At 48.6% G+C, this 15527-nt stretch overlaps 1 protein-coding gene across 1 annotated transcript in view; it reads right to left on the bottom strand.

The window, feature by feature from the left end:
- The window catches only part of LOC140399244 (hemicentin-1-like), a 492970-nt gene that overhangs the window by 277909 nt on the left and 199534 nt on the right, over positions 1 to 15527 (bottom strand). The window contains 7 exon segments of the mRNA XM_072488667.1: positions 1616 to 1770; positions 4412 to 4538; positions 4881 to 5028; positions 6946 to 7076; positions 9239 to 9430; positions 10286 to 10378; positions 14128 to 14400. Coding sequence (XP_072344768.1) covers positions 1616 to 1770; positions 4412 to 4538; positions 4881 to 5028; positions 6946 to 7076; positions 9239 to 9430; positions 10286 to 10378; positions 14128 to 14400 — 1119 coding nt within the window.

The raw sequence follows: 15527 nt of genomic DNA, 5'->3' as shown, positions 1-15527 counted from the left end.
TTTCTTGAGATATATGCAGGTGAGGGCGTTTACTAGACAACAGGTGAGGGAATTTCCGCGGCTCCCGACACAGGGGATACAGGACAGGGTGCTTTCAGGGGTGTGGGTCGGAGAGGGCAAGGTGTCAGAGATTTATAGAGAGATGAGGGAAGAGGGGGAGGAGTCGGTGGGCGAACTAAAAAGAAAGTGGGAAGAAGAATTAGGGGAGGAGATAGAGGAGGGTATGTGGGCTGATGCCCTAAGCAGGGTAAATTCCTCTTCCTCATGCGCCAGGCTTAGCCTGATTCAATTTAAGATGCTACATAGAGCACACATAACGGGGGCAAGATTGAGCAGGTTCTTTGGAGTGGAGGACAAATGTGGGAGGTGTGGCGGGAGCCCGGCAAACCATGCACATATGTTTTGGGCGTGCCCGGCACTGGAAGGGTATTGGAAGGGAGTGACGGGAGTGATTTCGCAGGTGGTGAAGGCCCGGGTCAAACCAGGCTGGGGGTTAGCTCTATTTGGAGTTGCGGAAGAGCCGGGAGTGCAGGAGGCGAAAGAGGCCGATGTCGTGGCCTTTGTGTCCCTCGTAGCCCGGCGCAGGATCCTACTCATGTGGAAGGAGGCGAAACCCCCCGGACTGGAGGCCTGGGTAAACGATATGGCGGGGTTTATTAAACTGGAGCAGATAAAGTTTGCCCTGAGATGATCGGCTCAAGGGTTCACCAGGCGGTGGCAGCCATTTCTCGACTACCGAGGCGAACGTTAGAGGGAAGACGGATGACCAGCAGCAGCAACCCAGGGGGGGGGGGGGGAGGCAGTTGAGTATAGGTCAGTAGAGTACGAGGTTTTGTTACTTGTACATTATTACTACTATTATTATTATTGTTAAAAAGTTTAAAAATTTCTGTTTTGTTACTGTTATCGTTTCGCTTGTTTTGTAAGCGGGAAAAATGTTGCTCAGGGAAAAAAATTTCAAAATATATTAAAAAAAAAAAAAATTGGCCTCTGAAATAGCCCAGCAAGCCATTCAGTTCAAGGGTAATTAGAGATGGGCAATAAACGCTGGCCCAGCCAGCAACGCCCGCATCCCGGGAAAGAATTTTTAAAACTCTCTTTTATCCGTTGTCTCTCCTTCCTCCCTCCTCATTGTGTCACACGCTCCATCCACCCTTAGTCTTCTCCCTTCATTGTCCAATCCCTCTCCATCACTCTTCGTCCCTTCCACTCTTTCTATCCCACACTCCCTCTCTTCACAGTCTCACTTCCTCTCTCATTCATTTTCAAGAGGGCACTCGCAATTGAGCTCAGTCCTTCCATGTCATCGAAAATGGCAAACACAGCCAAAAGGAATCAGTTCAGGCTCCGAGCTAAAGCTTCAGACCTGCACAAAGTTGGAGGATGAAGTCTTTGTGGTTTATGAACCACTGTGAAATACTCAGAGTTTGGCCTGCTGTTCCTTAACGCAGGAAGGTGCTCCAAGTCTGTTGTTAATAAAATCATTCATTGCCAACTTTAACACGGTCACATTCTTGTCCAACAGGAACTTGGAAAGATAAATAGCTCCAGGGAAAGTAAATGACCTGTAAACATGGAATCAATCAGCACATAAAGGTGTTACTTCATCCCATACCATAAACATGAACTTTGAAGTGCTTGCTCCGCTGCCCGGCTGAATTGAGGGCCACACACTGATAGAGACCCTGATCGATGAAGCGAGCTGTCTGAATCCGTAATGTCTGTCCCTCTTCTGTCAACTCCACCCCTTGGATACCCAGAGACAGGGGTCTAGCAACCAAAAATAAAACACAATTGAACAGTTAATCAGATAACTAGAGGCAGGATACACAGTCTCTCGCCACAGTTCAAGCTTCTAGTATATCACAGTCCGAATAACCTTTGCAGCATATCATCCATCCTTACACGTGACTTTATAATCACATGTACTAATTTTAAAACTAACACACGTACAGAAACAGATTGCCCAGCTCTTTACCATCTATTTAGAGTGTGCTATTCTCGAACATCCATGCATGTTCCTCCAGATAATACAAGATGGACTACATATTAAGGTTTTGTTTCTTTATCCTTTCATGGGGCGTGGGCATCGCTGCCAAGGCCAGCATTTGTTGCCCATCTGCAACTGCCCTTGAACTGGGTGGCTTGTTGGGCAATTTCGGAGGGCATTTGAGAGTTAGGATTGCTCATCCATTGACATCACCACTAAACCCCCAACCCCCAATATGGAGCACACTATACTCAAGGTGCATATTATGTACAGGGTTTCTTTAACACATGCACAAGACAATATTTTCTACCATGTACACAGGGTCCACTGTTCTCTGCAGTGTGTGTGTATGAATGATGTGGAGATGCCGGCGTTGGACTGGGGTGGGCACAGTAAGAAGTCCTACAACACCAGATAACTCACCTGATGAAGGAGCGACGCTCCGAAAGCTAATGATTCCAAAGAAACCTGTTGGACTTTAACCTGGTGTTATAAGACTTCTTACTGGGTGTATGAAGGTGTGCTTTCTCTATCAGGCCAGTGGTTTTCAAAGTATGGTCCGTGCAGCCGAGACCATGCAAGACAACAGACCAGAACCCTCCTCCTTACCACTCACATGGAGTAACACAACCAGACTGACTCCCGCCTACACAGCACGAGTCACCATGAGCAAAAGTAATAACAATAAGCAAGATTAACGTTACTGTTGATGATATTTGATTAACATAGATGTCAAATATTTATTAATTTCTTACTGTCAGATTATTGTAAGAGTTTTATAACATATTAGAATGTTTCAAATAAACATGTCTCATGTCGTATTAATAATATGAAAATGTCCATACTTTTCTTTCTGGCGCAAATTAATAATTTACTTGTGATATTTAACTAAATCAATGCACATAAATTTGTTACACTTAGTAGCATAAACACAGCAAAATACTTGGACTTTTCATAAATTCCCATTAAACTTCTCTTGATTTTTCTTGCTGTGGCCAGTGACAGTGGCTGGGGCAGGTCTAATGGGCAGGGTCACTTGCCCCACCTAAGTGGTTCATGCGGTAAAGCATTGGAGAACCACTTTGTGAGACTCACACGCACAAAATATTGTTTTTTCTTTCAGAGGGTGACTGGAATCCGTGGATCAATACACCGTAGAATGAATGGGACCTGCGTGTTGTAGAATGAATGGGACCTGCGTGTTGTAGAACGAATGGGACCTGCGTGTTGTAGAATGAATGGGACCTGCGTGTTGTAGAATGAATGGGACCTGCGTGTTGTAGAATGAATGGGACCTGCGTGTTGTACAATGAATGGGACCTGCGCGTTGTAGAATGAATGGGACCTGCGTGTTGTAGAATGAATGGGACCTGCGTGTTGTAGAATGAATGGGACCTGCGTGTTGTACAATGAATGGGACCTGCGTGTTGTAGAATGAATGGGACCTGCGCGTTGTAGAATGAATGGGACCTGCGTGTTGTAGAATGAATGGGACCTGCGTGTTGTACAATGAATGGGACCTGCGCGTTGTAGAATGAATGGGACCTGCGTGTTGTACAATGAATGGGACCTGCGCGTTGTAGAATGAATGGGACCTGCGTGTTGTAGAATGAATGGGACCTGCGTGTTGTACAATGAATGGGACCTGCGCGTTGTAGAATGAATGGGACCTGCGTGTTGTACAATGAATGGGACCTGCGCGTTGTAGAATGAATGGGACCTGCGTGTTGAGAGAGGAATGAGAAAGATCAGGGGATGGATTCTCTGTTTCAGCGGCTAAGTGCCGGCTGAAACGGAGAATTCACGAGCATTTTACGACGCCAAAATTGGCACCGAATCCTCACCGATTCCGGGACCAGTGAGGGGCTAGCAGGGGCGCCGGGCGAAACTCCTGGCTCCCGTGCCGAAAACGGCCGGAGAATGGCCGGGTCTGAGGCTGCGCATGCGTACGGCGACGAACTGCAGCACTCGCGCCGTACATCATGGCACTGGTCGTACCCGACCCGCCATCCGCGACCCTACAGGCCACCCCCTGGCCAACCCCCCACCAGTCCCCCCAGCCGTCACGCTAGCCCCCCAGCCAGCGCACGGATCTCGGCTGAGTGTGGCGGCGCTGGACAGTTTGCAGCCGCCGCACCGGCTTCCCAACCGTTCAGACCACACGTCAACCACACGAACTCGGCCCGCCGGGGGCGGAGCAGCGTAGGAGGGCCTTCTGATGACGCGCCAATGCCGTCGCAACGCAGTGCAGCGCCCAATGCAATTACGCCACTTCCGTGGGGGCGGAGCATGGCAGACCGGGGTCAAACTGGCTCCGGCCCTGATTTGGGCCTCGAATGGATTCTCTGCCTGCTCGCCGATTACGATATTGGTATCGGTCAACGGAGAATCCGGCCCCAGGACTAATCTTATTATACTCACTCTCCATCCTTACTCCAAGCAATGTGCGGAAAGGGGACTCCACTGGCTCCACACCTGAGCTCCAGCTGAGAATTCTCCAAAACGGTCACTTCCTGGGTGAGTTCAGATCCAAAGATCACAGGGGGTACTAAATGCAGATCAAGGTCCAAAAGTTATCAGTCACCAAAATATTGTTAAAATTATCCTTTTAAATTAGTCAGTGGAGGGCCACGGCTGAGGGTGCAGCCAAGGCTGAAGCGGAGATGTTAGTTAGAGGATGCCAACTGTGAATTTTTAAAAGCTGACAGAACACTGGAGGAAGGAAAAATGACTGAGGAAAGTAACGAGCTCCACAACTTTAAGAGCCAGGAAAGGATGAGTCAGAGGGACAGTTGTGATAAATCTTTATTTCAACTCGATGACAATGAAGGGTGCAAGAAGTGGAGCTTGGGAGGAGAGCTCAGATTGTTGCATTCCTCTTGATTCTTACCCTGCACCAGTAGATTGAACTGCTTACTGGCCCAGCCAGCCTCATTAACAGCATTGCAAGAATAGACTCCCGAGTCTCCTTTGCGAGCTTTCGGAACTCGCAGCAGTCGGCCACCATTCAGGAATCTGACTCGACTGGTCTCCGCCACCTTCAGGAGAAATAAACGAAAGAGAAGAGCAGCCAGTTTATTTCAGCACTGGTGACTGCTGCCCGAGGACTGCAGGTTGTACCGACCAGTGTCACGGTGTGTTGGTGGCTCAATGACTTCACCCCGAACACATATTCAGTATCTTCACTTGAAAAACTCCATCAAGTTCAAAGGCCAAACCTGGGGGCAGGTTTAGCTCAGTGGGCTAGAACAGCTAGTTCGTGATGCAGAGCGAGGCCATTCATGGAGGCCCCTGCCTTCTCAACCTTGCCCCTCGCGTGAGGTCAGTTTAAATCACCACCAGCCAGCTCGCCCCCTCAACGATGACGACTTTACATCTGTTAACAGTCAGAGTCATTGATAGACCTCATAGCTACAGCTATTTCTACAGTTAAAGAACGGAAATATTGGGCGTCACTGTTGCCTCATGGCGCTGAGGACCTGGGTTCGATCCCGGCCCCGGGTCACTGAATGTGGAGTTTGCACATTCTCCCCGTGTCTGCTTGGGTCTCACCCCCCACAACCCAAAGATGTGCAGGGCAGGTGAATTAGCCATGCCAAATTGCCCCTTAATTGGAAAGAAAAGATTTGGGTACTCTAAATTTAAAAAAGAACGAAAATATTGGCTCAGATCAACATGAACCCAACTGGTTGTAATAATGGAGGGGTTGGTTAGCTCAGTTGGCTAAAGTATGGTGAAGAATAACACCATCAGTGAAGGTTCAATCCCACTCCGAGCCGAGGGAATTCATGGAGCCTCCATGCTTTGCCCCAGAATTAGTAACCAATGATGCTACATGGAGGAAGAAGGGGGCAGTATAATAACTGGTTATGACTACATGTGCAGGTTAGTGAAAAGTGCTTAAAACATTTAACCATTCTTCAAGCATTAGATTCTCCATTCCATTTTATTTCTCAACCATCACGATTGACCAATAACTGCTTTCAGATAAACCCATTAAGGAAGAAACCCTGGATGTTACAGAGTTATCTAGTACTTAGTCGAGGTCACCCAGAGATTACCTTTCCGACGCCCAAGGCGTCAGTTCATTATTGGGTCTGGTCGGATATGGGTTAAGTTTTATTTCAGGAATTGCAGGTTTCTCAAAGCCACTATAGGAGCTTCTGGTGTTTTTTTTAAAGGATAGGCTCGCAGACCATAAGGTACAAACAAGAGCTTTATTGGCAGATGTCTTCTCTACAGGCTGCTAAACTAGACTGGCTGTTAACCTGCTCAAACTGCTGATCACGTCATCAATACGCCATGTGACCCTGTTGCAACTAGGAACAAACATGAAGACACAACACTTACCTTCCCCTCTATATCAGAGCTTCCTGGAATTAACCATGGTATCATGTTAACAATCAAAATTCACAATATGAACAATTTAATAAATACAACCGCATCAATAAGTTAGACGTTGCCTGCCTCGTCACCTCGGAGGAGGTGCTGACGGTAATGGGGTTGGACGATGGGATCATCTCGGCGATTTATGGGAGGATTTTGGAAGAGGGTAAGATGTCTATGGAGGGAGTTAAGGCTACATGGGAGAGGGAATTGGGGATGGCACTGGAGGAGGGACTGTGGTGTAAAGTGCTGCAGAGGGTGAATGCCTCAACCTCGTGCGCAGCGCTGGGGTACTCCCTACATCATATACTGGAGTCTCACCAAATCATCCTGACCATTGGCTGGGTGTTCAGTCCATGACTGCTCGGAAAGTGGCCCAAATCTAACACACCTTTTGGCTTCCGTTTCCTCCAATGGCTGGAGCCAGGAATGTAACCCCGGGAGCAATTCCGCATTGAACTGGCTCATTGCTGCATAGCGAGGTGTTTCCATGCCACGTCATCACCCTCCCTCACACCAGCGTAATTAGGTACAGACCCAATTTAACAACATCGACTTTCCACACATACCTGCCGCTCATTCTTGTACCAGCTGAGGGTTGGTGTTGGGTTGCCGCTGGCATCGCACTCCAATATCAATGGCTGATTAACCAATGCCGTGATATTACTTATTTGGTCGTTACCTAGAATCTCAGGGGGAGCTGCAATGAAGGAAAAGGAGTGTAGAAGTGTGGGGGGGGGGGGGGGGGGGGGGGAGAAATCAAACAGTCCAGTCAAAACAGAAAACATTTGGGACACGATTTAACGGAAGTGAAACAGAGTCCCGTGTCTGGCGCATTAAAAGCCGTGAGCTTCCCACGTTGCCAGCACGGAGAAGGACCTCGATATTAACGGGACTCTGTTTCATTTCTGGGCCTCGGTGAGGAACACCCCGCGGAGGTGACACTCAGTCCCATTTCCTGCAGTAACGAGCTCCGCTCGCCAGTGCAGGAAGAGGTCAGGGCGTCCGAGTCGGGCGCGACAAGGCCGGTAAATCGCGCACTTGGTGTGAACATGGTGCCGTAACGCTGTATCGCGACTGTTGTTGCCACACCACAAATTGTCAGGCAGCGCTAAAATAAACGGACAAAGCAAGGTTCTGGAATGAGAATCCTCCAAAGTCTGGTTTCACTTAGCTTCCGTCGCGCTTCAGTGAAAATCAACAAAGCATGATTTGCAGATATAGCTGCTGTGAGACTTCATAACTTGTTTACAGCTTCTGGGCCAATAGGCCAACTTTTCACTTCTACTAACTGGAAAGGACCGACGCCGATAATCCCAGCAGCATTTCAGATCCAGCAGACGTTGCAAACAAATTCCACTGAGGGCCGGTAGATTCTGGAGCCACGTTGAGCATCAAAAGAGCACATGCACAACGAGGATGGGAATGGTGGGGCTTGGGGATTCCTCAAAGTTCTATTACTTTCTTTTGGAAAAGTATTGATACTTACCTCACTCACTTTTCACGTGCTGTCTCCCCCCCCCCCCGCCTTCCAGCCCCCCACGCCCACCGCACACGGCCACCATGGCGAAGAGGATAGCATAACAACCTGCTACCTGAGCTTCTCTTAGAACTGCACCACCTAAGGACTGATTCAGATTGGAAACTCTGAACAGGGCTGCAGAGGTGAATTTGCGACCCATTAATTTGAATGCACTGTCACTCCAATACTGCCCTCCCTGTAAAGATGTATATTTAGCGGTCGTAACAAGTGTTAACTGGAGTTTTGAAGTTCAATCAGTCATTAAATACACAGCGAGGACAATACAGCGGATGGGGTTCTTCCGCCTCGTGTCTCTCGGTGGCGCGGCATTCGCTGGTGGCGGGATTCTCTCTTCCCGCTATTTGTCAATGGAATTTCCCGCTGAAGCCACCTCACGGCGCTGGAAAACCCACGGGCGAGGCGGCGCTGCCAGCGGGAAAAGAAAAGCCGAACGGCCAGAGACTTCCGGCCAGTATCTTTAATGAGCGCATGCCAGACATGGAGGAAGCGGTTTGGCCAGTGGTGTTCCAGCTGTCAAAATAACTTACAAACGGGGTTCAAGCACCATTCAGCCAGGTAATGCCATTGGCGTCCATCCTTGCACAGCAGTAGTAACACCACAAGCCTGTCGGAAACTCCGACAACACCTAATGAAACTCCCCAATCTGAACCCAGTGACTTGGGGAGTGGCAGACTAAACTATGTCACAGAGCCGTTACAGCACAGTTAGAGGCCATTGGGCCCATTGGGTCCATGCTGGCTGCTGGCTCCCTGTACAACAATCCAGTCACTCCCTCTCCCCTGCACGATCCCCAGAGCGATGCATGTTTATTGCCCTCGAGCCCCCATCGAATTTCCTTCTGCAATCATTGATCATCCTAACTTCCACACTCTCGCAGACCCAGAGTTCCAGGTCATTACGACTCACCGCTTAAAAAATACCTTCCTCACATCGCCACCATCGCTCCCCCATCCCATCCCACCCTGTATATCTTGCCCAAAACCTTAAATCTGTGTGTCCCCCCCCCTCCCACTTGTGCCATCAGCCAATAGGCATAGCGTTTGTCCACCGTATCTAAACCTCTCATAATCTTGTACACCTCTGTCAAATATCCCCTCAATCTCAATGCCGCAACTCCCAACCTCAAGTTGAGGGCTGATATTTAGATACTTGGCTGTTATCTTCCAGAAATACCTCTGGATCTTATCTGTCTGAGCTAATTAACCATTCGGACACTTGGCTGGGAACTGGGTCCAGATCCAAGTCTCCCACCCCCTCCAGTTTATCCAGTGTGGCGGTGGTTCAGTCGGAAGTGTAGCATCAGAGTGGAACTATTTACCTCGGACTTTCAATCGATACATTTTTTTGGAGGAGCCAGCCTCGTTGGTCGCAATACACAAATAATCCCCACTGTCGTAGGGTGAGGCTGATTCAATTAGTAGAGAACCATCCTCCAGTATAGAGATTCCTGGTTCATTAGCTGGAAGGTCTATGCCATTCTGTAGCCAGCGTATAGATGGTGGAGGAGTTCCTGGGGATAGGCAAACAGAAAAGGTCATGAAAGGTACAATATCACGAGGGCACATCAATAAAGGGATTTAATTGGCATATCGAAAATGTTTGATCAGGATATACATCTGTTCCACTAAATTAGATGTGCAGATGGGAACACCAAGTTATATAAAGGTACACAAACAGATTCAGAACTGGGATTTTAATGTTGGGAATGGGAGACAGGAGTCGGAACTGTTTCCGGGTCCTGAGTCTGTCCCTGGGAGGAACCTCTCACTGACCTGGGTTTTTGATAGCTATGTCCCCTCAATAGGAAAGGGGACAGGCTTTCCATTCTGTTAACGGTAGTGGGAGGGTTTTTGAAGCTGAAGGGCCAATCAGAGTCCTTCCAGCTTAAAAGGCGCAGCATCCTGCAATGGGTACATATAGCCGGCAGTAGTTTTTTTTGTGTCACAGGAGGAGCTGTGGGACAAGGAGCTATTGTGCTCCAGGCATCTTCATGTGTACTTAGCTGGCATCCAGAGAGGCTCCTTGAAGGTTCCTGGCAGTAGCCAGTTGCCGCGCTCACTAAACCGGTGTTCGTTCTATTCCCACCAGGTTTGGGTGGGAGCCGCTCTGTCGCTATAGTAACAAGACTTTAGCGTCACCATGGCCGGTTGGCATTAGTATGTTGCTACCCCCTCCCCCACCACTCCGTCACACCACTCCACCCACTGCCCTCTTATTCCACACTGCCACTCCCAGCGCCCATCATCACTATTCCCTCCACTCACCTCCTTACTCCTTATACACATACACCGTCGGCCCCATTCTTGCCTCTGGTTAAAATCAGGCCGACAGTTTTGGATCATTCAGGCAGAAAATGGACTCTCACCATTGGCTGGGCAGGGAAGTGTGACTTTTTCTCTGGCGAATCGCTCCTGTTCGGCATCCAGTGAAGCAACATCTTCGTCAAAAAATGGTGGTTCTAGCGAAACATAAAAGGCATAAAAGACTTGCATTTATATAGCACCTTTCATAGCCATCAAACGTACCAAAGTAAGTGGGGGGGGGGCTCCGCAGGTACAACATTTCTAGTTTGGTGGGGAGAGTGAAAGCTGATCTGGCAAGGTGGGATGGTCTCCCTCTGTCACTGGCGGGTCGGGTACAGGCGGTTAAAACAAACGTGTTGCCGCGATTTCTGTTTATTTTTCAATGCCTGCCGATTTTCCTGCCAAAGGCGTTTGTCAGAGAGATTGAGGGAAGGATTACCTCGTTCATATGGGGAGGGAAGGTGGCCAGAGTTAGAAAGGTGCTGCTACAGAGGGGAAGGCAGGCAGGGGGTTTGGGTCTTCCGAACCTGATGTATTACTACTGGGCGGCGAATGTGGAGAAGGTGCGGAGCTGGGACAGAGGGGTTGATTCCCAGTGGGTCAGAATGGAGGAGACATTATATTTGTTACTGATTATTGTTTATTGATGGTGGGTGCAAATTTGGGAGAAAATGTGAAAAAGGAGAATAAAAAAAATATATTTTTTAAAAACCTCCCACAGTATTTCAGAGCCAATTAAATATTTTTGAAGTGTCGTCACCGTTGTGATGTAATAAACTTCGCAGCAAAGTGGCACAAAGCAAATGCCCCCAAACAGAAATGTGGGTCACGGTTTAATTAAATGGGAACAAAGTCCCATCGGGAGCACGTTCAGCCATGTGTTTCCCGGTGCTCGCAGCGCGGAGAACACAACGCTATAGAACGGCACTCGGGTTAGTTAGAGGGGCTTCAGTGAGGAGCGCGCAGCCATAACCGCACATTAGCCTGCATATAGGGCAGCACGGTAGCACAGTGGTTAGCACAGTTGCTTCACAGCGCCAGGGTCCCAAGTTTGATTCCCGGCTTGGGTCACTGTCTGTGCGGAGTCTGCACGTTCTCCCCGTGTGTGCGTGGGTTTCCTCCGGGTGCTCCGGTTTCCTCCCACAGTCCAAAGATGTGCAGGTTAGGTGGATTGGCCACGATCAATTGTCCTTAGTGTCCAAAACAGTTAGGTTACAGGGTTACTGAGTTACGGGGATAGGGTGGAGGCATGGCCTTAAGTGGGGTGCTCTTTCCAAGGGCTGGTGCAGACTCGATGGGCTGAATGGCCTCCTTCTGTAAATTAGATGATTCTATGATTGCCCTGTTCTCTGCACTGAGGAGCTCCGCTCGCTTAAACCCCTCAACGCAGCGAGAGACAGGGCGCCACGATCTCGGGATTCCCTGACCTGAACATCCTCTCCCCAACCCAACTCACTATGAGGGGGTCCCCGGGCTGAGGGGGTCCTCGCCCCCCCCCCCCCTCCCTCCCACACACCTCCACGTACACCCGCACAGGGCCTTCCCCCCCCCCCCCACCCCCCCCCGGCCCACTGTGCCAAAATGCCAGCTTGGAGCGTGGGGGCCTCCAAACCACTGGGAGACCCCCATGTGTGCCATTCTGCCTCGTCCTCATTTGTAGAGACCAGTTCTGAACGGCGATCCGAGGTCTCCGAGAAAGGGGGAAAGATCCCAACGCCTCGGATGCCTTGGGAAACTGCATATTGAAGCTGCTTCGCTCCAATAAGCAGATTTGCCAAAACAGTGATTCCACCCTCAATGGGCGGGATTTACATCGCAACTTCTCGCAAAATCACGTTAGATCCTGGGAGCGGGGTCTCCTGGCTTCCATCGGGTACAGCGTGGCCGATCGATCGCGCCCGTGACAGCAACCAGGTCATCTGGTTTTCTGAGGTTGATTAAGGGGTAAATATTCAGGCCAACATCATGTTCTTCTTCAAAATAGTTAAGGGGAATTAAGAGTAAGGGGTGGATCAGTAAAGATGCAGTGAAAACACATTTCGGGAGATATTTCAAACCACTCCAAAATGGCAAATTCCAGTGAGAGAGAAAGAGTCTAGGAAAGACTCGAAGAAAAGGATGCATTATTCTTGGCTAACTAAGGAGGTTATCGATAAAAAGGCAAAAAACGGATCATTCCATAAAGATAAGTGGTAGGCCAGAGGATTGGAGAGAATTCATAAACCAGCAAAGAATGACTAAAAACAAAATTGAGGTAGAAATTAGAGTATGAGGGAAAGCTAGCCTAAAATTAGGTAGAAATTAGAGTATGAAGGAAAGCTAGCCAAAAATTAGGTAGAAATTAGAGTATGAGGGAAAGCTAGCCTAAAATGAGGTAGAAATTAGAGTATGAAGGAAAGCTAGCCAAAAATGAGGTAGAAATTAGATTATGAAGGAAAGCTAGTCAAAAATGAGATAGAAATTAGAGTACGCGGGAAAGCTAGCCAAAAATGAGGTAGAAATTAGAGTATGAGGGAAAGCTAGCCAGGAGAGTGGGCCTATATCCATTGGGTTTTAAAGAATGAGAGGTGATCTTATTGAAAAATGAAGATCCTGAGGGAACTTGAAAGTTTGATGCCGAAAAGGTGTTTCCATTTGTTTAGAGACTAGCACGGGGTGGCACAATTTAAAACTATGCGATCGACCATTTCAGACGAGGTGAGGAGAATTATTTTCTCTGGGGATCCTACACCTGTGGAATTCTCTTCTCCGAGAGTTGTAGAGGTAGGGTCATTGAATATTTGTAAAGCTGAGTTAGACAGATTCTTGAATGACAAGGGAATCAGAAGGGATGCTGTGGGATAATGGCTACCCTGATCAGATCAATTTGTGCCGAATATTGCATTAACTCATGGACGGGTTTAAGGCCACCCCACTTTCAGCCCTGATAAGTGCCCAGTCTACTTCAGATTACACTGGAAGGATAAGGTGTCTCGAAAATTTGAGTAACAGGTGAATCTAGCTGTTTCCCTCTGCTACTATGCAGTAGCAACACACAAGTGGTATTTGCCACTAACACAATGCAGCTGCCAAACCATGAAAACGTTCTGCCTATCACACAAATGTGTAGTGTGTTATATGAGTTTCATTGCTGGTGCAATGCCAGTAGGTTGTACTGAGCCAAAGTCTGGCCGATCGTATCAAACAGCACATCCCTTCTGTTATTTGCAACAGCCAAGGTGCAGAACGTACCCAACCAGCCCATGCTTGCAAAACTCAAAATACAGTCCGACATTAGATGCGATTCTGCGACTGGACAATATTAGATTAATAATCCTCAGTATGCGAAGAAATACCCCGACCACCAATTTGAAATGGTCAGTGGGGCTTGCATTTGCCTGAACTGGAAGCTACGAGTATTAATACACATGGCCCTGTCCTTTGCAGACAGAAAGAACACGTACACACATTGCACCTGTTTCAACTGAACAAAATAAGTGATGTCATGCTTTGGTTCATTTCTCAGGGCAATGACCTGCCCAATCAGAATCAACCTGCCTGGTTCAAATTTTTAAAAGCTTGACGGTTAACTGTCAGTTATCGGTTAACTGGTGCATTCTCCATGGCCACGCCTCTACTAATAAGTCTACTTGCCAACAAACCACCACTCTTTTCTCATCAAGTACAAATTGTTGTTCTCTTTAAATTTGGTAATCTTCCAAATGTCCGAACGACATTGTTCCACAGGAACAATCCTGCTCTACTTGGCCACACAAATATAATTTTTGGCTCAACATTCTGGTTAGAACTATTGTTCTTACTGAAACATACAAGAGCCAGAGGGCATTCGACAGGGCAGATATTAAAAGATATTAATGGAACCCATCTTGTGGCTGTGATATAAATGGTTCCAATGTTCACTCACCCAACACGGCCAGTATCATTTCAGTCACATCGCGCCCGGCACTATTGGTCGCTTCACAACGGTACATCCCGGCGTCAGAGATCTCCACGTCTGCAATGCTGATTGAACCATCAGGGCCATCCAGAGAGTCTCTGACACCCTGCAGCAGGGCCTCATCGCCTTTATACCACCTGATTTTGGGAGTCGGGTCACCATGGGCCACGCAGGGCAGGTCAACGGACTGACCCACAATCACCCTCAGGAGTTGATGTGAAAGATGGATTTTGGGAGGGACTAGAAAGAAGGAAAAAAACAGAGAGAACAGAATAATTAGCATCAATACCATGGGTTCTACCTAACGTATTCATAGAATCATAGAACGGTTACAGGGCCGAAGGAGGCCATTCAGCCCATCATATCCATGCTGGCTCTCTGCACGAGTAAATTAGCGAATGTCACTCCTCTGCCTCCCCCCATAGCCCTCTTCAGGTTGTTATCCAATTCTCTTTTAAAAGCCACAATTGAATCTGCCTCCACCACACTCGCAGACAGTGCATTCCAGATCCTAACCACTCACTGTGTGAATCTGCCTCCACCACACTCTCAGACAGTGCATTCCAGATCCTAACCACTCACTGTGTGAATCTGCCTCCACCACACTCACAGGCAGTGCATTCCGGTGGCAGCACGGTAGCATTGTGGATAGCACAGTTGCTTCACAGCTCCAGGGTCCCAGGTTTGATTCCGGCTTGGGTCACTGTCTGTGCGGAGTCTGCACATCCTGCCCGTGTGCACGTGAGTTTCATCCGGGTGCTCCGGTTTCCTCCCACAGTCCAAAGATGTGCAGGTTAGGTGGATTGGCCATGATAAATTGCCCTTAGTGTCCAAAATTGCCCTTAGTGCTGGGTGGGGTTACTGGGTTATGGGGATAGGGTGGAGGTGGTTGACCTTGGGTAGGGTGCTCTTTCCAAGAGCTGGTGCAGACTCGATGGGCCGAATGGCCTCCTTCTACACTATAAATTCTATGATTCCAGATCCTAACCACTCGCTGTATGACTCTGCCTCCTCCACACTCTCAGGCCGTGCATTCCAGATCTTAACCACTCACGAGATAACACATTTTTCTCATATGGCCATTGCTTCCTTTGCCAATCACCAGGTTCCCGATCCTTCCACCAATGGAAACAGATTCTTCCTACACACTCTGTCCCCCCACTGCAGCAACCCCCCCCCCTCTCCCCCCGCCCCCGCCCTCACAAATACCTACTATTCCTTGAAATAGTGCAATGGGATGTTTTACTTGCATCCAAGAGGGCAACTGGGGTGGTCGTGGCACAGTGGGTCGGATCTCTGCCTGTGAGCCCGAAGCTTCGGGTCCGAGTCCCACATCCAGAACTTGATGGCCGAGGAAGGTCCATTCG

Source organism: Scyliorhinus torazame, chromosome 22, assembly GCF_047496885.1.
Source record: "Scyliorhinus torazame isolate Kashiwa2021f chromosome 22, sScyTor2.1, whole genome shotgun sequence".
Classification (NCBI taxonomy): domain Eukaryota; kingdom Metazoa; phylum Chordata; class Chondrichthyes; order Carcharhiniformes; family Scyliorhinidae; genus Scyliorhinus; species Scyliorhinus torazame.
The sequence above is the reverse complement of the archived record's forward strand: the minus strand, read 5'-3'. Positions and strand labels throughout refer to the sequence as shown.